At 33.1% G+C, this 21,938-nt stretch overlaps 1 protein-coding gene, 1 long non-coding RNA gene and 1 other non-coding gene across 5 annotated transcripts; 2 read left to right on the top strand and 1 right to left on the bottom strand.

Moving 5' to 3' along the window:
* The first annotated feature begins 1,333 nt into the window (after nucleotides 1-1,333).
* Nucleotides 1,334-2,384, top strand: LOC102617399 (uncharacterized). The gene is made up of 2 exons (XR_003065818.2): nucleotides 1,334-1,645; nucleotides 2,178-2,384. It is a non-coding gene; the product is annotated as an uncharacterized LOC102617399 (long non-coding RNA).
* Nucleotides 2,385-13,043: 10,659 nt separating this feature from the next.
* On the top strand, nucleotides 13,044-16,860 carry LOC102617100 (serine/threonine-protein kinase PCRK1-like). 3 transcript variants are annotated; one of them, XM_052443616.1, is made up of 5 exons: nucleotides 13,044-13,216; nucleotides 13,673-14,088; nucleotides 14,692-14,952; nucleotides 15,116-15,238; nucleotides 16,179-16,860. In XM_052443616.1, the coding sequence occupies exons 2-5, from the start codon at nucleotides 13,708-13,710 to the stop codon at nucleotides 16,704-16,706; spliced, it is 1,293 nt and encodes a 430-aa protein (XP_052299576.1). In that variant the 5' UTR covers nucleotides 13,044-13,216; nucleotides 13,673-13,707; the 3' UTR covers nucleotides 16,707-16,860. The 3 variants fall into 3 exon arrangements, with proteins under 3 accessions (XP_052299576.1, XP_006481482.1, XP_015386803.1); XM_006481419.4 differs by having other exon boundaries at nucleotides 13,047-13,216; nucleotides 13,673-14,094; XM_015531317.3 differs by lacking the exon at nucleotides 13,044-13,216 and having other exon boundaries at nucleotides 13,254-14,094.
* A 2,024-nt stretch (nucleotides 16,861-18,884) lies between these two features.
* On the bottom strand, nucleotides 18,885-18,991 carry LOC127903609 (small nucleolar RNA R71). Its single transcript, XR_008056318.1, has one exon. It is a non-coding gene; the product is annotated as a small nucleolar RNA R71 (small nucleolar RNA).
* Between the last annotated feature and the right edge of the window lie 2,947 nt (nucleotides 18,992-21,938).

Below are 21,938 nucleotides of genomic sequence, written 5' to 3'. Positions count from 1 at the left end.
ACTTTAACAGCCAAAAATACTTATTTAATTTCATAAGTTATTTTAAAAAATTTTAGTATTGTTCAGTTGAATTTTGAGTAGAGTTTTTAGGAATTAAATAAATTATTTTGTTTTTACTAGTAACTTTTGGAAATAAAAGTTGTAGAATTTTTTTAAAGAGTTAAATTATCTAAAGTGCCCTTAATTTATTTCACAATTTTATTTTATTTCTTTTATAACATAACTTTAAAAAATTTAATATATTAAGTAATTTTATAATTTAAATTTAATATATTAAAGTAATTTTATAATTTTTAGTAAAAACTCTTATTGACCATTAAACAACTCATATATTTTTTTATAAAAACTCTACTAGCCCTGCTTGAATAACCGTACTAAATGAAGTCGTCTTTGTATCCAGGTTAGATATTGCATTATGTTATTAGTTATGTTTTACTTTTTTACTACAATATATTAATTAAGGGTCAATAAAATTACTAATTTCTTATTATCTTCTATTTTTTTAATAAATAGTTACCTTAAAGTTATTAACAAACCACCCTTCTCTAACGCATGAAAAATATTGGAATTCACCCTCTCATGACTGAAAATCCTTTTTTTTTAAACTGAAAATTAAAGGTCTAAAAGACATAATCAAGTAAGGGTGTGTACAGTATTTTGTATGTACATTACTAGTTTAACTTACTAGTCATCAATTCCCATAGCTAAAGGGGATAATATATTCATCATCATTCACTACAAGAAAAAAGAGATAAGATAACAGGAATTTAGCAACATGCATATTATGTATGTTGCAAAATCTAGTATTTAACAACATTTGAGGATTGCTTGTTGCTAAAAGTTAGTAAAAGTTTACCTTTAACATGTTTGTTAGTGCGTTGTGTAACATCTTATCACAACAATTTATTAATTGTGGTGGATTTCATGGACCAAATGACAACGTGTAAATAGTGCATATTGTTAACAAGTTTCATCTTCAACAATATTTTGAAGGGTACGTTGTTAATAAAAATGTATCACAACATTCTCTTGCTCATTGTCATTTGTATTCAACATCGTGCTTCCTTGTATGTTATGAAATACTTTACCACAACTTGCAAATGCACATTTATCACTTTCTTTATTAATGTCTATAGTAGTAACAAAGCAACTAATTTCAAATAATAAGTGATTCATTATATAACAATTTAATTTATCTAATTAGGTTTATTTATTTTTATATAAATTTAAATAATTTCATATCTATTGTAATAACAAAGCAACTAATCTTAATCCTTTTACATAAATATAACACTTACAATACTCTACATGTCAAAATTTTTGGGATAAAAATCTTTATAAAAAAATGAAAACCTATTGTTTGATTTTTATCTTAGTTTTGCATATTTATGAGCAAAGCCCAATAGAAAAACAAAGATACACAAAATTTTGAAAATTTTAAAAAAAAAAAGAGCGAAGCCCATCCCACCATGTAATTTTCAAAGTAATATAAATAATAAATTAAAGAAAACCTAGTTTCAGATTTTTCCTCTTTTTCCTTGCCGCCTCCTCCCCTTATCTCTCTAGGAGCGAGTCAGCTTATTGCCCTCAACAATGAAGCCAACCAAGGAGATGACGTTACCAATGAGTTTATTGTCTTCAATCTGTGAGTCTAGTTTTATCAATTTCTTATGTCTTCTTCATGTTTTTCTTCCCTTCTTTGTTGGCTATATCAATTGAACTTACAAACGAAAAGAATTGTAATAGTTGAAATAATATATCCATTAAGTTTTCTAAAGTCCTAATTGAAATATGCAATGAATTTTTTCTCTAATTTTTTAATTTATTAAATTCTACATTTGGGTTTTAGGTTTTAGAAATTGATAACTATTTTTCGAATATACGTCTATATTGTCTTGTGAGAATGACGAAAATAATCACAGAAAAAAATAAACAGAAAATAACGTCAAATAAAGGAGTACCACTTCGATTGATCATTATTTGAGAGATTTCTTCATAGGTCTATCTATTTCTCTTTTGTTATTTTTTTCACCATCTCTGATAGGCTAGTTTCTTTTTCTTACATATATTATTTAAGATATATGTAAACTAAATATATTTTTTTATCTTTTTCTAGTTTCTTGTGTAGTTGTGCCAATGGTTATTATTTTGATGAATCTTGATTTTGTTTATGCAAGAATTTTTCTTTTTATTGCTAATGATATGATGGAGCTTGATCAAGGATGGAGTTGTTGCTAATATTGTATCTGTTGAAGAGATCATTTTTGTTATTATTACTTTATGATAGTGACAATATCGAATTTTGTTAAACAAATTGTTGTAGTGAGTGTCAAATTAATTTGTAGCTACTTCTTTTTAATAAAATAAAATTTTTTAATCAATAATTATTGTGTTTGTTAGTAGTATGTTTTATATTTATAAAAAAATAAATAAAATGATATTTTGCAAGTAAAATTTGCAGACAAAATAAAATTAAAAAACAAAAGCCAATTCACAATGATTGTATGCATGTTGGGAAAAGAAAATTGAATACTAAGGCTTTTACAATGTTAATTTTTTGCTGTTTAAAGCATTTTCAACAACAAGCACAACACTTTTAACGATGTCTCTTGCATGTTGCTAAAAGTAGCCTACCATAAGACAACATCTTCATCCGCAGCATGTGAGTACATGTTGTCAAAGACTTTTAGCAATGCTCAATGTTCGTTGTCATATCTAATTTTGCTTGTAGTGATTTCGCTTATCAAACTATGACTTTCTGTTCTATATATCTGAATGTATGTATATGTGTGTGTGTGTGTGTATATATATATATATATATATAATTTAGCAGCAAATTAAAACGACCAAAATCACCTCTTTTTAAAGGTTACATACAATATATCAATATCATAATAAAGTAATTAAGCTACGAACCGGCTAACAAAGCTAGGATCCTAAGAACAGGCAAGCTTAAATAATGAGGCCAATCACCAAGATCATTTCCGCTTTCCATTAACGAACGAACCACAACGAGTTATCAGCCGTACATCCGATGAGTATCTGAGGAACAATGAAACTTAAACAAATGAGGCTGCCTCTAACTGTCATTTTTGGCTAGACAGTTGGTGCAAACAAATAAAAGAATTATAGTTTGGTGCAAACCTTTGTGCATTGGCAATAACAAAAAGCTTATAGAGCCCATGCATGCATCATATGTGTATATAGTAAAACTTCCCTTATATGCTTCCCTTGATTAGTACATTATATTATTTGTCCTAGCTTGATTCTCTATATCTCTTGCTTGTGTTATATGTAAAAAAGTAGTAAATCTATTGGTTCATTCTACTCCTCTAATATCTCAAGAGAATGGAGAATGTATTGGGAAAATATGCTCTTTAAAAGCATATGTGTTTATTTAATTGTAATAAATAATTTTTCGGATTAATAAAATAAATGAGGTATTTTATTCAAGTATCTTAATTGATTAATATTTTGAGTAAAGTCCATTTAATCATATTATATGTATTTATGTGATCATCATGTGAATTCACAGAAGACATAAATACAAGTTATCTTATGATTAAATAAATTAAGTTTGCAGTTGATAAATAAAATTGAGCATTTTATTTAGGTATAGACTATAATAAATTCATTGAATGATTTGTCTTAATCATGTATAAACTTATTGATGCAGTATGACTACATTAAATATGATCACATATGAGATTTAATTAACTTTGTAATAACTGTCAGACTTATTAAATCTCATAGGTATTGATTTTACTTTAATCTTATCTTAAGTTAGTTATAATTTCATGATTGTAATTGTTATTCCATTTGATTTACCAATGGGCATGACATACACTTGTAGTCAAGATTACTCGGTATCTTGGTGGGAGTAATTATGAGTATTGAAGTTATTGATTAACAATATAGAATTTGTACAACACATCTCTTGATGAGTTTTCAGCACTTGATCATAGAATTCTCTAGCCAGAGTGTGTCAACATATTTAGTATATTGAAAATGATCATTAGAGAAAAGCAGTAAGTATCAAGGAATAAATGTAATTAAATTGATTGAACAGTTTAGATATCGATTTAATTAACGATGTGGTACAAATGATTGTGCAGTAAAGAAATCAATGTGGCTTGGGACGAATTATTATTCAAGTATACAATTATGGAGATCAGTTCCAATCTTATAGTGGAGTAGAGTTGGAATTAAATGATTAGACTTGTTCATTTACAAGTTTAATTGTTGTAGCCACTATTGTATGTTCCCAAATGATCCATGTGTTAGCTCATTTAATTGACCGCACCACTGTTGGACCTAAAAACAAGAAAACTGGCATATTAGGTGATAAACCTAATTATAATATTTGTTAAGACCTTATGTGTTATATTCATGTGTAAATGAGGTCTTGTGTTATTTTACAAGATGGGCCCCAAAGTGGTTGCACATGATCTCTACTTTCACGGAGAGATAATATTAAATTCAAAATATTTTATTATGAATTATAATAATACATATCTAGGGTTTTACAAGAGATATTATATAAGTGTATTTTTCTCAAGCCTAAGGATGTATGTGCTTTAAAATACACGTTTTGAGAAAACATTGAGAAAGAAACCAGTTGTTTTGGAAGTAGTGAAACGGACGCCCACACGTTTAGTGCTAATCAAATTTGAGTCATAGTCTGGAGGATTATTTGGTGACGGATCGTGGTCTAACAAGCGTGGTGGTGATGGATCGTGATCTAACAGGAGTGATGGTGATAAATCGTGATCTAACAGGAGTGGTGGTGACAGATCGTGATCTGGGAGCCTAGATTAATTTCGACTGTTCATCTTCTCGGATTGTTAAGGTATGATTTTCTAAATTACGAATTCTTGTGTATTATATGAGATCGATCCTGAAATTTTTTATTAGAAAAACTTATTTTGAACCAACAGAATGTTTGCCGGATATACTATTAAATATGTTAAAACGTTTGGATTCTTATACTTCTCAAGAAAAAATCTTTGAATTCTTTATACCTCCCAAAATAATATCTTCACTCTTTCCAACACAATATATAAAAACCAAAAGTGTATTTTGTGATCATCGAATGTAAAAGTGGATCATGATGAGATTGTTGAAAAAATAGCGTATCAATATGCTATTTTGAGTGGGTCCCACCTAGCGAAAGTGAGAAATCTTGTGAGGTTCGGATTCTACTTCGTGAATACTTCGAAAGTGTATATTTATTTACTCAAAATGATGGTTGGGTGAATGAGAAATTGTCTCTCAAAGTGCACCCTTGAGGTTGAAAATTTGAAAAGAAATGAGATTTATCCCACAAGGGAAAAATAAGTCAAGGGATTTATGTTTATATATAGACACTTACCCATACATGAGCAATAATTATAATGATAGAGGCTCTCTCCACACGCGCATGCGCAGGGGGGTGCGAATCCAAGACCAATTTGGTTTAACTCGTGTGCGCCCGCGTATCCTGCGTACGCGAATGTTAGCCCAAAATCACCCAAGCTTGCATGGCACGTTTTTAATTTCTTTTAAATTTTTGTAACAATTTACAATTATTATTTGTGAATCTTTTGAACTCAAAGGATTTGTAACAGCTTCACAATTATTTTTTGGGCTGTTATGCAATTCAATTTTGAACTCAATAGGTTGAATTGAATTGTTTTTATTCAATTGGCTGTTACAACATTAAATCACATGTATTAAATTCAGAAATTCAATATTATGCTACTGTTACATACTCACATGTGTATAAAAAGGCAGCTTCCTCTTCTATTTTAGACACATAAAGCACTTAAAATTTTCTTTCCTCCTTCTTACGTCTTGTTTTTTTATTGAGTTTACCGCTGTTGTGGTTCGCTGTAATTATCTGTCTGTGCTTGACGGATAATTCATGCCCGTTGTATCCTGGGAAACAATTATCAGCAAACCTAAAGCACTGCAGTAGGTGGTAAATATGTTTTAAGGACACTGTGTTACAGGCCTCAGATTTATTTTCTTTGTTTCATTAATTTCTTTTCCTATTGTTCGATTTCCAATTGCTGTTTTTCCGTTGTTTAATTCCAGTTGCTGTATTGTTGTAGTTTAATTTTGTTACCAAATAATTTCACATAACTTAGCTACTGATCTTAATTGTTAACTCATTATTTTGTCTAACAATCTTAAAACAGATTTACGTGGAGATGGCAACTGAAACCAATGATGTGATTCCGACTGTTCCTATTTCAGCTTCTACTGCTGAGCCATCTGTTGTGAAAGAACCAGCCGCTATGGCTATTCCTGTGAATCATGCGGAAAGGCCAGAAAAGTTCAATGGCCAGAATTTCAAATGTTGGCAGCAAAAGATGTTCTTTTACTTGACCACGTTAAACTTTATGAGGTTCTTGACGGAAGATGCTCCTAAACCCAAAGAGGGTGAAACGGATGTTCAAGTCGCTAGTGCAATTGATGCATGGCATCATTATGATTTTTTATCTAAAAACTATGTAATGAATGAGCTTAGTGATTCCTTGTATAATGTATACATAGGAAAGAAAAACAGTCAAGGAGTTATGGGAATCCTTAGACTGAAAATATAAAACAGAGGATGCAGGTACCAAAAAGTTTATTGTTGGCCACTTCCTCGACTATAAAATGGTGGATTCCAAAACTGTAATAAGTCAAGTACAGGAGATTCATATCATATTATCTGAAATCCTTGCAAAAGGGATGATGCTTAGTGAAACTTTTCAAGTGGCTGCAATTATTGAAAAATTACCTCCTGCTTGGAAAGATTTCAAGAGTTATTTGAAGCATAAACGCAAGGAAATGAATTTTGAAGGGCTGGTTGTTAAACTCCGAATTAAGGAAGATAATCGAAATGCAGAAAAAGAAGGGGTTATTTTTGTGGCTAAGACAAATGTTGTTGAACATGGATCTAAAAATAAGAAAAATAAAAATTGGGCCCGAAATGAGGAATCTCCAAGAAACAAAGTTTCAAGGAAAGTGCTTTAATTGTGACAAGATGGGTCACAAGGCTTCGGATTGTAGATTGCCTAAAAAGAAGCGAGAGGCAAATGTGGTGGAAAACATCATTCAACATGTTTCAGACATAAACCTCTCAGTGGTGGTTTTAGACATAAACTGAGAGAATGGTGGATTGCTACGGGAGCAACCAGACATGTATGCTCAGACAGAGGATTGTTCACTTCTTTTGAAGCTATTAGCAATGGAGATAAGCTATTCGTGGGGAATTTTGTACGTCTGAGATCGAGGGTTAAGGAAATGTGGTTTTAAAGATGACTTCTGGAAAAAAGTTGACTCTGAACGATGTGCTTTATGTGTCAGAAATTCGAAAGAACTTGGTGTCTGGATCGTTGTTGAATAAACATGGTTTCCGAATGGTATTTGAGTCAGATAGGGTAGTTTTGTCAAAGAATGGGATGTATGTGGGAAAGGGTTTTGTTAATGATGGAGTGTTTAAACTCAATGTAATGACTGTGAAACAAAAAATTAATAATGAAGCTAGTTCTTCTGTTTATTTGCTTGAGTCTTCTAATCTTTGACATGGTAGATTAGGATATGTTAATTTTAATTCATTGCGTAAATTAATTAACATGAAGCATATTCTCAATTTCCAAATTGATTTAAAACATAAATGTGAAACCCGTGTTGAGGCAAAACTAACTAAGTCATCTTTCCAAACAATTAAAAGAAACACTGAACCACTTGATTTAATACATAATGATATTTGTGATTTTAAATCCATTCAAGCAAGAGGTGGTAATAAATATTTCATTACCTTTATTGACGATTGCATAAAATATTGTTATGTATACTTGTTGAAAAGTAAAGATGAAGCTTTAGAAAAGTTTATTCTCTATAAAAATGAAGTTGAGAATCAACTTAATAGAAAAATCAAAGAATTAAGGAGTGACCGTGGTGGTGAATATGTTGTTCCGTTTGAATCACTATGTGAACAAAGTGGAATCATACATCAAGTCACGGCTCCATATTCACCTCAATTTAATGAGATTGCAGAACGAAAGAATTAAACTTTAAAGGAAATGATGAATGCAATGTTGATAAGTTATGGGTTACCCCAAAATACGTGGGGAGAAGCTGTTTTGTCAGCTAATTATTTATTAAATAAGATACCCTGAAAGCAAGAAGATAAAACCTCGTATGAGCTGTGGAAAAGTAGAGCACCTTCTTATAAATTCTTACGAGTGTGGGGGTGTATTGCTAAAGTAGTGGTTCCTTCAAATAAAAAAGTAAAAATAAGACCAAAAACTGTTGACTGCATTTTCATTGGTTATGCACAAAACAGTAGTGCTTATTGATTTCTGGTGCATGAGTCTAAAGTTATAGATGTCCACAAAACTAAGATAATAGAATCAAAAAATGCATCGTTTCTCCAACATGTGTTTCCTTGCAATTCTAGAGTGGAATCGAGAGAACTACGAAAATTTCATGAAACAATAATTGAAAACAGTCAAAATGAAGAAAATGATGAAGCTCCAGAAGAAGAAGAAGAACAAGAAGCTGAAGTCAGACGTAGCAAAAGAGTTAGAATAAAAAAGTCTTTTGGTCCAAACTTTCTGACGTTTTTGTTAGAAAGTGAACCTCAAAGCTTCAAGAAGCTGTAACTTCACCTGAAGGCGCTTTATGGAAAGAAGCCATTAACAGTGAAGTTGAATCCATTTTACAAAATCATACCTGGGAGCTAGTAGATCTTCCTCCAAGATGTAAACCTTTGGGGTATAAATAGATTTTCAAAAGGAAAATGAAAGCTAATGGATCAATCGATAAGTACAAGGCTAGCCTTGTAATTAAATGTTATAGGCAACGAGAAGGCCTTAATTACTTTGATACTTATTCTCCTGTTATGAGAATAAATTCAATTCGGATGATAATAGCAATTGCAGCTTTGCGCAATCTTGAGATACATCAAATAGATGTAAAGACGGCTTTTCTAAATGGAGATTTAGATGAAGAAATCTACATGGAGTAGTCTGAAGGTTTTATTGCTCTAGGACAAGAAAAGAAAGTCTATAAATTAGTAAAGTCATTGTATGGCTTGAAACAAGCACCAAAATAGGGCATGAAAAATTTGATCATACGATGATCACAAGTGGATTTAAGATCAACGAGTGTGACAAATGTGTTTATGTCAAAGAAATAGAAAATATCTATGTTATTTTATGTTTATATGTTGATGACATGCTCATTGTTGAGAGTGATGATGACATTATTAAATCTACCAAGAATATGTTGAAGTTTAAATTTGACATGAAAGACATAAGTCTTGCGAATGTCATTTTAGGGATCAAAATCTCAAGGGCTTGTAATGGACTTATTCTAAGTCAAACTCATTATGTAGATAAAATTCTTGGGAAATTTAATAAAGATGATAATACCGTGTCTAAAATTCCATTAGATACAAGTATACATCTATAAAAAAATAGAGAAGATGGTATTTCTCAAGTAGAATACGCTAGAATAATAGACAGTCTGATGTACTTAACAAACTGTACCAAACCAGATCTAGCCTATACAGTAAGTAAACTTAGTAAATATACGAGTAATCCAAGAAGTGATCATTGGAAAGCTATCGTAAGAGTACTCAGGTATCTTCGATACACTCATAATTATGGCCTACATTATACTAGGTATCTAAAAGTATTAGAAGGATTTAATGATGCTAACTGGATATCCGATGTAAAAGATTCAAAATCCACTAGCGGCTATATGTTTACACTAGCAGGTGTAGCTGTATCATGGAGGTCTTCTAAACAGACAGTAATTGCCAGATCTACAATGGAATCTAAATTTATTGCATTAGATAAATGTGGTGAAGAAGCAGAATGGCTATGCAACTTTTTAGAAGGTATTCCAAAGTGGCCAAAGCCAGTGCCTACAATTTGTATTCATTGCGATAGTCAATCAGCTATCGTTAGGGCACAAAGCAATATGTATAATGGTAAATCTAGACACATACGTCGTAGACATAATATCATTAGACAGCTTATTTCTATTGACTATGTGAGGTCAAAGGATAGCATTGCGGATCCGCTAACCAAAGGATTAAATAGAGAGCTAGTAAAAAAATCATCGAGGGGAATGAGATTAAAACTCATAGAACGATTAGTCAATAACGAAGGAAAACCCAACCTAGTTGACTAGAGATCTCAAGATCTAGGTTCAATGGGACAACCTAATTGTTAAAAACTAAAATTGGATCTCTGTGGGGGTCATACTCTTGAGATGATTACCTCATTGACCATTCCTATGATGAAACAGTGATGCCCGTGGGAAATAAGGTTGAGTTAGGCTTTTAATGATTCTTATGCGTAGAAAATCTGAGCAGAGTAATACAGGTTACTCGTAATTAAGATATCACCTATGTGAGAGAGAAGTAGGGCCGTTTCAAAGGGAGTTGTTAGGGGTTCAGCTCTTAGAAACTCTTGCAAAGCCAAGTAGATATTTAAGGCCAAAACGAACATAACCATGAGAACTCAACAGTGTTAGGAGAAATACCTATGTATAGTATACGATCGTTTACACTAACGGCAGAACAGTTTAAAGACATCGCATCTACTGATTAGCCAGTAAAGTAAATATATTATCACAAGGGAAGATTCAAAGGATAAGACTTACCTATCCTGTGCTAGGTCAAAAAAACTTGATCATTAAGGTCAAAAATGGTTTTGATGTCAAAATTTAGTGGTTTTTCTGTTTTGCTGCCAATTTTCATTCATGTAGGGGATTGTTGAAAAAATAGCATATCAATATGTTATTTTGAGGGTACATTTTGAGTGGGTCCCACTTAGCGAAAGTGGGAAATCTTGTGAGGTTCGGATTCTATTCCGTGAATACTTCGAAAGTGTATATTTATTTACTCAAAATGGTGCTTGGATAAATGAGAAATTGTCTCTCAAAGTGCACCCTTAAAGTTGAAAATTTGAAAAAAAATGAGGTTTATCCCACAAGGGAAAAATAATTCAAGGGATTTGTGTTTATATATAGACACTTACCCATGCATGAGCAAGAATTATAAGGATAGAGGCTCTTTCCACACGCGCGTGTGCAGGGGGGTGCAAATCCAAGACCGATTTAGTTGAACTCGTGTGCGCCCGTGCGTTCTGCATACGCGAATGTCAGCCCAAAATCACCTAAGCTTGCATGGCACGTTTTTAATTTCCTTTTAAATTTTTGTAACAGTTTACAATTATTATTTGTGAATCTTTTGAATTCAAAGGATTTGTACCAGCTTCACAATTATTTTTTAGGCTGTTATGCAATTCAATTTTGAATTCAATAGGCTGAATTGAATTGTTTTTATTCAATTGGCTGTTACAACATTAAATCACATATATTGAATTCGGAAATTTAATATTATGCTATTGTTACATACTCACATGTCTATAAAAAGGCAGCTTCCTCTTCTGTTTTGGACACACAGAGAAACCAGCACACATAGCACTTAAATTTTTCTTTCCTCCTTACGTCTTATTTTTTATCAAGTTTACCGCTGTTGTGATTCGCTGTAATTATATGTCTGTGTTTGATGGATAATTCGTGTCCGTTGTATCCTGGAAAACAGTTATCAGCAAACCTAAAGTACTGCAGTAGGTGGTAAATTTATTTTAAGGACACTGTGTTACAGGCCTCGGGTTTATTTTTTTTGTTTCATTAATTTCTTTTCCTACTGTTTGATTTCCAGTTGCTATTTTTCCATTTTTTAATTCCAGTTGCTGTCTTGCTGCAGTTTAATTATGTTACCAATTAATTTCACGTAACTTAGCTACTATTCTTAATTGTTAACTCACTGTTTTGTCTAACAGAGATTGTGTCGTCGAACCTCTTTTTTCTCATTTTCGCACGTAACCTCTTTGTATCAAAAGTCTTGATGAATGACAATATGACATGGATTCAAATATACACAAGCCAAATTGTGACTGAGAATTGCGCTGCCCGCAACAAGCTTTAGATCTTATTAAGAGCCCGTTTGAGAGTGTGGTGAGGTAGCTGGGCTGCCAAAACCCAACTACTAAGGTGTTTGGTAACACTTGTAGCTGGGCTTTGACAGCTTAATAAATTTTTTTTCTCAACTTCTACTACACAGCTATAACTTAGACTCCACATAGCTGTAATTTAAAAGTTACAGCACCTCACTCCCAAACATACCTTAAAGCTGAATAATATACTACTCACAAACAAAACATAACCCTTGAACGACAAACAATAAAGAATTTCAGCGGAAATGCTGAGTGCATGAAAATGCTATATGGGATGTTGAAATTTTTGTATAATCATTAACAATAAGCACCCTTTCTTGTAATTACCAACTACTGTGAAAGATTTTAAATCTACTTGGGCACAAAGCAGACAACTACTGAAGAGCGTGCTTGAAAATTCTAATGTAAGTGAGAAAATTGGAGGTTGATGATGAGCGCTTGAGTAGTGAAAAACAAATGAACTTTTGTTCAAAAGCATTAAGTGATTTTCTTGGGCTTGAAGGAAAATCCTGGTTTTGTGATGAAGAAATGGATCGCTGCATTGAAGGAGAAATTACTAATAAGTGGTTTTATTTGAATGTGCTTGTGCATGGCACAGGCATTCTGGTCCCCAAAATATAAACACGCGCACTCATGGACATAAGCCATATCTGTAATAAAATCTATTTTGGATTGCCATACTAACAAACTTTACAAGTACCAAAAATAATAATATAATTACTGCATAAAATTTGTTGTAACTAATGAATCGGATAAATTGGGCTTTCTATTTGTGTGTTTGTTTAATAGCTCTGGTTATTCCTTCCAAATGCTCACTCTGACTCGCAACTTGTTCGTAGTTCTTACAAAAGACAGCAGCAGAAGACTTTCAACGGTTACGTCTCTTTCGGTCTGACTTTGACTTGTCTTCTTCCGTATCCGTATCCAAATGCCTCATTACCAACTTGTTTTCATTGGACTGACTCATTCTGGTCTTTTAAAAATAATGACATATCTTTAATTCACTGTTTAATTTGATTTAAATATGTTATTAAAATATTTCAAAGCTGACTGACTTGCTGATTCAACTGCCGTGTATGGATTGGACTTCCATTTTCGCATCCTAAAATTGCTCTTGCGCTCTTCAAGGACTTTCACTTCCCTCAAGTCTCAACATTTGTTAAAACTATCAAGTTTCTGCATAAAACCAGCTGACAAAATTGATAAAGGCGAGTTCATTTATTTCTGTATTTATTTATTTTTTTATTATTATTATTTTCGGAAAGGAAAAAAAAGCAAGATTGTGTGACAGAAGAAAAAAATAAAGAACAACATTTTAGTTTAATTGTTTCATTTGCTTGACCTTTGATTGGAAAAAGCAATTTTTTGAACTGGGTTTGTTTGCTGAAAAAAAATATAAAACTATTTTGGAAGATGAAATAAAATACTGTGAATTTGTGTACAATTATTAATGGATTATTGATTATAGTTATGATTTTTGTTGCCTTATTGAAATATTTTATTGAATCTGATCATTCTGATTGAATGTATTTTTATCTTGATTGCACATATTTATTGTTTTTGTCAGTTTCTGCAGTTCTTCAATTTGCCTGTGTAGATACTTGGTTTTGACTGCTTTTGATCGAGTCTCTCTGCTTTTTTTTTCATTTGGATCTGATCTGCAGTAAGGAAATTTTTGTGTGTTGATTTGTTGGGAGCCATGAAGTGCTTCCCATTCACTAACTGGGACAAGAAAGATGAACCACCGACAACTCCAAAGTCATTATTTTCAATTCGGTCCTCTTGTGCTACATTTAATGACAATGAAGTAGGGAGAATTGGTTCTGAATTAACTTCACAGAATGTATCAGCCATCAGTGTGGAATCCGAGGCAAGGCCCTCGTATCCTAGCATGTCTCAGCGACCCAGTAATCTTAAAGAGTTCACAATTGCTGAGCTGAAGTCAGCCACAAAGAATTTTAGCCGCTCTGTTGTGATTGGAGAAGGTGGGTTTGGTTGTGTTTACAAGGGGTTGATCAAGAATTCGGAGGATCCTTCTCAAAAAGTTGAAGTTGCGGTAAAACAACTTGGTAGAAGAGGGGTACAGGCAAGGCTCGTTTTGTCAATTGTTACTATAAAAATTTGCTAACATTTTAGAAGTATGGATTTTCTGCCTTTATTTTGGAAATAATTAGAACTGATTTGACTTTGAAATGCCATTAAGTTATTTCCAGTTTCCATGACAACTTGCATATCTTGTCACTCTATTGACGAATATTTGATGGGACGATTATTGATCTAAATTTGAGAAATGTAAGGACTGGTACAGTTATTTCTATTAAAATAATTAAAAGAACTAAATGGATCAGAAAGTCTCATGTAAATACTACCAATTTGAGCTATGATTAATTCTTTCCAATCTCTCAGTTTAGCTGACCAAACACTTACCAAATCTCAAGTTTATACTAAAATATCCATGTGGTGATAATGCATTACGTTTTGTTGTTACTTTCTCTTTATTATTTACTGTTTCTTGTACCAACTTGTTTTTCTGTAGTTGATTATAATGCGTGCGATTCCAAATTTAATTCTGAGCAACACTTTTTAATCTTTTAACGTATTTATTGTCTAACAAAGATGATGCTATTATTAGTTGAAAATCTCTTTTGGTCTACGAATGTGGGTCTCACCTGTTTGTTTGCAGGGGCACAAGGAATGGGTGACAGAGGTGAATTTCCTCGGAGTTGTCGAGCATCAAAACCTTGTGAAACTGGTGGGATACTGTGCTGATGATGACGAAAGAGGAATTCAGCGACTTCTGGTATATGAATATATGCCCAATGGGAGTGTGGATCAATATTTATCTCCTAAATCTGAAACCATTCTTACATGGGCCATGAGATTGAAAATAGCACAAGATGCTGCTCGTGGTTTGGCATACCTACATGAAGGAATGGATTTTCAGGTATTCTACCTGTTTCAACATGTTCAAGGTTTATTGCACATTACTGTTTTTGCACTTGATGCAGCTGGTCTTTTGATGGAATGTTAAGACATTAATACAACAGAAGCATACCCAAGCTATCTTGTGTGGTATTTACCTTTGAGTTCTGTTGTGTTTATTGCAGATCATCGTCAGAGATTTCAAATCTTCAAATATTCTTCTGGATGAGCAATGGAATGCAAAGCTGTCGGATTTTGGATTGGCCAGATTGGGCCCTTCAGAAGGATTCACCCATGTTTCAACAGCCGTATGTCCTTGCATGATGATTTTTCTTATTTTGACGTCTATCAATTAAAAATTCTTTCCACAATTTAAATATTGTTAAAACTAGAATAGCATAGAATTGAACTCAAAAAGTGCACATTTTCATCATTTTACCTGCAAAATCTTCCAAACCTCGGACGGTTATCAAAAAATAACTTTCTTGCATATCTTGTTGTCTAAGTTAGTAGTTGAATTTGTTAAAAATAAATCTTCCTTCCTTCATTTGCACTTGTTCTGCAGCAACAGCTTTAAAAACTAAAAGTCATCTGAAACACTGTTACTTATTTTTGAAACTGCCTGTGCAATGTAACATTTGAGGAATTCATTAGTTTGTTGCAGTTATGATATCCCAAATTCAAAATATGGTTACATTATTAACCCAACCTTAATCAATGAAAAAAGAAGAAGAAGAAGAAAATAATAGAAAATTGTGGGTACTTGAAAGAGTGTATTTTCTACATTGAGCATTTACATTTTAATGATCACTTTGTGGAGATAAACTGGTAAAGATAGTATGTGACATGGGAATATGTGACAAGCTTGGTCATGATTTGTCCTTTCAAGAGTCCAAAAGCTATTTTGGGGGGGGGGTGTTTATGGGGCGTCTGGATGCCTTATGGATAATAAATTAGTTTATTGTCTTATGATGGTAATGAAATCAGTTTCTTGTATATGGTAGAGTTTACATATGCCTGTTTATTTTTCATCACTCGTTTAAAGACATACTCATCAAAGTTAATGACATAACTTCAAAGGAAGCTAGGGAGCCCAAACATGAAAACAAATATATTCAAACTTATGGGAAGACCAAACTCAACCTTGGATATTATATGACAACAAAGCAGGCATATTAGATATTAAAACGAATTAATTGTTGCTGCATATATAGCCAGTATACTTTGCTGAACTTTTTATCTTGTCAGGTTGTTGGTACCATGGGATATGCGGCTCCTGAATATGTCCAGACTGGGCGTCTTGCAGCCAGGAGTGATGTATGGAGCTATGGTGTATTTCTTTATGAACTCATAACAGGTAGGCGCCCTATAGATCGAAACCGTCCAAAGAGTGAGCAGAAGCTGTTGCAATGGGTAAAGCCATACTTATCAGATGCAAAACAATTCCGACAAATAGTGGATCCCAGGCTAGAAGGAAAATATTCCCTCCGGTTGGTCAGCAAGCTTTCTCATGTAGCCAACCTATGCTTAGTCAAAAACGCAAGGACACGTCCAAAGATGAGTGATGTGTTGGAAATGGTAAACAAGATTGTAGATGCATCAGCGGAAGCTGGCAGTCCTCGACGACCCCTGAGGAGTTCAACATCTAGGGAAACTCCCGACCATACTAAAACAAAACATAAGAGAAGGATCATAGAATCAAAAACCAGAGAAAGTGGTACATTGTTTTGGAAGTGGAGACAAAAGCTTATCAACAATGCAGATGATTTTCTGTGATAATTTGAGTGTATAAAGGTGCTATCACTGTTAAATTTTTTGGTCTTTGCACACTGTTGAGAGACCATTTTGCAGAACTAACAATAAGAAGAATTGATGAGCATAATTTATATACATATTTTACCCTTAATTATATAATTACTAGTTATTTTTATTTGTTATTTTTAATTAATTAAATTATTTTATTGAATAGGGGATTAATTGAAGATTATGGATAAAAAAGGATATAAGGGAGCTCAATTTTGGAAGCGTTAATTAATTGATTTTAGAAGCAATTAGACATACATGCATGTGGAAGTGAAGCCGAGGAAACCGAAGCTAGTAAATTAATTGATCTAGCACATGAAGAAGAATTTAAGCATAACATTGGCTTTAGCTTAGTTAAGTTACACGTGCATGGCTTTGTAATATTTGGAAAGCAATTTAAATGGGACCCGCACTTGGCTTTCATAATTGGAAAATGAATCTTAAAGCAATTCCAAAGGTGGTCACGTGTGAGAGCTAAAGGAAATAAAAGGCAAGCCTTTTGGCTTTAGGATTTAAGAGATGGGGCCCATTTCAAAGATTATAAAAGGGAGTTTTGGCTTTTGGAGAAGGAGGCGGCCAGAGGACAGAAACAAAAGGCTGGAAGAGAGCAATCGGCAGTAGCAATATTTCGGCTTCCATGGCTGATTTTATTTTTTTTGTTGCTCACAATTCAAGTATGTCTAACTAATTTTCTTATACTGAGGTTAAGGATGAAACCCTATTCAATGAAATAATTATCTTTTTATTTAATTAATTCCCTATATATGTTCTTTGATGATTATGGTTTTTATTTCACATGATTAATTGGATGTTAATAAAATCTTTTCATCAATTCTGTCATGCATTATTGATTGTTAGGATTAATATTCGATTAATTCTATGCTTGGATCTATAAAGTTTATACATGATTATCTTTGACTCTATGTCTTTCATTAAATTGTTTACATAGAGTGCTTAGTAAACTTTGACTCTTTGTTATTCAATATGTTTACATGGGATACTTAGATATCGTATTATTAAGTAGAAAAAGAACCTACATTAGATTTAATTACTTGGGCTTAATTGTTATATCCATGAGATGACATAGATTGATTTCGAGTTGTCACTCTAAAATTGGGGATTAATTAATATTTAGATAATTACTAATTGAATAGTGGTGGATTCCGAAACCTTGGTAATTTTTATCTCATTAAATTCTCATTTACTTTAATTGTTTTCTTAGTTTAATTAGTTTAATTTCTCTTAAAACTCAATTTGCTCAACTAGGTTAGAATTAATATTAATTTTAGATTTAAATTAGACTTTTCAATTTATAACAATCCCTGTGGGATCGACCTCGTTACCACTTTTCTATCTCTAGATTCGTGCGCTTGCGAGTATATTAAAATTTTCACAACAAGTTTTTGGCGCCGTTGCCGGGGATTGTGCTAGAAAGTCAGTTTAATCTAGGTTGATTTGATTCTTCCACTAGTTATAATTTAGGTTGTCTTTTATTTTTTAATTAAAAAAAACACAAAAAAAAACAAACTTTTATTTGTCTTTAAATTCATTGTTTGGTTGTTTGATTTCTTTTATTTTTAAATTTTGTTTATTCTTATTATTGTTGATTTGTTTTATTTTATTTTGTTTTTCTTTCTTTCCTTGTCTAGTTAGTTTATGAGTGTTTGGGAACATGATTTAACAAATCGTTTGGTTAAAAGAGAGTTGAAAATTGATAGTAGTCAAACTAGTTCTTTAGAAGTGATGGATGACCCAAATAGACTATTGCCAATACTTCCACCAGTGCAAGCAGAGAAAACCCTTAGAGAATATTTTTCACCACTTGCAGCCAACCAACCATCTTGTATTGTGTTGCCACAAACCACAGCAACACACTTTGAACTCAAGCCCTCTGTCATTCAACTTTTACCATCTTTCCATGGGTTAGAGAGAGAGGATCCATATTTGCACATTAAGGAATTTCTTGACATATGCTCTACATTTCGTTTTCAAAATTTTAATGATGAGTCAATTAGGCTTCGTATGTTCCCTTTCTCATTAAAAGACAAAGCAAAAGCTTGGTTGAATTCACTTCCTGCTGGGTCTATTAGTACATGGGATGAATTGAGTAATAAGTTTCTCACCAAGTTTTTTCCTATGTCTAAAACAAATGCCCTTAGGAGAGAGATAAGTGATTTTTATCAAAGAAAGGGTGAGCAATTTTACGAGTGTTGGGAAAGATTCAATGATTTACTCCTTAAGTGCCCCCACCATGGTTTTGAGAAATGGAGACTTATACAATGCTTTTATAACGGTTTAACTATGTCGAATCGTCATATGGTAGAGTCTATGAATGGTGGGAGATTTTTGAACTTACATGAAGGGGCTGCATGGGATTTCTTTAATTCACTTTCTGAGAATTCTCAACAGTGGGATTTTTCAAATCAAAGAGAAAAATCATCTCAAGTTTCTAGAAAGGGGTTATATGAAGTTAAGGATGACTTTGATGTGAAAGCCACTCTAGCTACGCTTTCTAGGAAAGTAGATGCCTTAGCTCTGAACCAATCAATGAATCATCATCCTAGTGTAGCTAATGAGGTTTGTGCTATTTGTTCTAACGTGTCTCATACAGCACAGAATTGTCCATCATTACCAGCCTATCAAGAGGCTTATTCTGAGCAGGTACATGCCTTACAATCATATGAGAAAACCTCCAATAGTCCATATTCATCCACATATAATCCTAATTGGAGGAATCACCCTAATTTTTCTTGGAAACAAAATCAACCTTTGTCAAACCAAGGAGGGCAACAATTTAACATGCCCAATCAACAATTTGTCCCTCCTAACCAAGTACATCCTCCTGCCCAACAACCTATGTCTCAATTTGTTGCATCCCAACAAAGAAAGCCTTCTTTAGAGGATACACTTCAAAGTTTCATTCAGTCAACCCAACAAGCTTTTCAGTCAAACACTCAAGCTATTCTAAAGCTTGAACATCAATTGGGTCAATTAGCAACTACTGTAGCTGAGAGAGAAAAAGGAAAATTTCCAAGTCAACCAATTCCTAATCCCAAAGGAGTGCACGAAGTTGGATCGAGTTCAAGCCATCAGCATGAAGAAGCAAAATCTATTATGACCTTGAGAAGAGGAAAATTATTTGACAACAAAGTAGAGGTTCAAACAAGGAAGATATCTGAGCCTACTTCTTCAGATTCAGTTCCATCACAAGACTCATCACCAAATGATCCTGAAGAGAGTGGCCCGCCAGCTTACATTCCCAAGGCTCCTTTTCCTCAAAGGTTAACAAAGGTAAAGAAAGGGACTTCAACAGGTGAGATTATGGAAATCTTCAAACAGGTAAGTATAAACATCCCTTTACTCAATGCTATTAAGCAAGTTCCTTCATATGCAAAGTTTTTGAAAGATTTATGCACTAAAAAGAGAAATTTGCATGTCACTAAAAAGGCGTTTTTAACTGAACAAACTAGCAATTTACTTCAATGTAAAATGCCACCAAAATTTAAGGACCATGGTTCTCCTACTATCTCATGTGTTATAGGGAACCAATGTTTTGATAAAGCATTATTGGATTTAGGCGCTAGTGTTAATCTCTTGCCTTACTCTGTTTACATGCAACTTGGACTAGGGGAATTAAAGCCAACTTCTATTATTTTGCAACTTGCTGATAGGTCAATGAAAATACCTCGTGGTATTATAGAGGATGTGTTGATACAGATTGATAAATTTTATTATCCTGTTGATTTTATCGTTATTGATACTCAGCATGTACATGATCCTAAGAAACACACTCCAGTTATTCTAGGTCGTCCTTTCTTAGCTACAGCTGATGCTCTTATTAATTGCAGGAATGGAAACATGCAGCTATCTTTTGGTAATATGACCATGGAATTGAATATTTTTAATGTTACCAAGCAGCCACAAGAAGAAGATGAATTTGTTGACGCGAATATGATAGAGGAATTAGTAGAAGATTCATTCATTTCTAATCATAATGATGATCCATTAGAGACATGTCTAACTCATCCTGATTTATCTTTTAATGATGACAGTACAATTGCAGAAATCAGCGCTTTACTTGATGCATCTCTAATTACGGACACAACTAAATGGAAGACAAAGTCAGAACTACTGCCTCATTCTGAGAAGAAAATTAGCCCATCTGCGGAGGCACTACCAAAATTGGAACTCAAAGCACTGCCTAACACTCTGGAATATGCATTCTTGGGAGAATCTGACACTCTACCTGTTATTATTTCTTCTTCCCTCGATCTTGAGCAAAAAGGTAAGTTGTTAGGTATTCTAAAAGAGCATAAGGAGGCAATAGGATGGACCATCGCTGATATTAAAGGTATTAATCCAGTAGATTGCATGCATCGTATTCATCTTGAAGAAAATGCTAAACCTGTTAGGGAAATGCAACGTAGGCTAAATCCTAACATGAAAGAAGTGGTAAGAGCTGAAGTAATCAAATTATTGGATGCAGGAATTATTTATCCTATTTCAGATAGCTCTTGGGTTAGCCCTGTGCAAGTTGTTCCTAAGAAATCTGGTGTTACAGTAGTTACTAATGCTAATAATGAATTAATTCCCACTAGAGTAACTACTGGTTGGCGTGTTTGCATTGATTATAGAAAATTGAATTCATTCACAAGAAAAGATCATTTTCCTCTTCCATTTATTGATCAAATGCTTGATAGACTTGCAGGTCATGATTTTTATTGTTTTCTAGATGGATACTCAGGTTATAATCAGATCCCTATAGCTCCAGAGGACCAGGAGAAAACTACTTTTACTTGTCCATTTGGAACTTTTGCATATAGGAGAATGCCATTTGGTTTATGCAATGCACCTGCTACTTTTCAAAGATGCATGCTTAGCATTTTTTCTGATATGGTTGAGAGATTTCTTGAAGTATTCATGGATGATTTTTCTGTTTATGGAGATTCTTTTAATGAATGTTTGCAGCATCTAACATTAGTTTTGCAGAGATGTAAAGAAAAGAACTTGGTTCTAAATTGGGAAAAGTGTCACTTCATGGTAAAACAAGGTATTGTTCTTGGTCATATAATTTCCAGCAAAGGTATAGAAGTCGACAAAGCTAAGGTGGATTTAATTTCTAATCTTCCATATCCCAAATTCGTAAAAGAAGTAAGATCTTTCCTTGGACATGCTGGTTTTTATAGAAGATTCATTAAAGATTTT

The sequence above is a fragment of the Citrus sinensis genome, chromosome 6 (genome assembly GCF_022201045.2).
Source record: "Citrus sinensis cultivar Valencia sweet orange chromosome 6, DVS_A1.0, whole genome shotgun sequence".
Taxonomy (NCBI): Eukaryota; Viridiplantae; Streptophyta; class Magnoliopsida; order Sapindales; family Rutaceae; genus Citrus; species Citrus sinensis.
The sequence above is the reverse complement of the archived record's forward strand: the minus strand, read 5'-3'. Positions and strand labels throughout refer to the sequence as shown.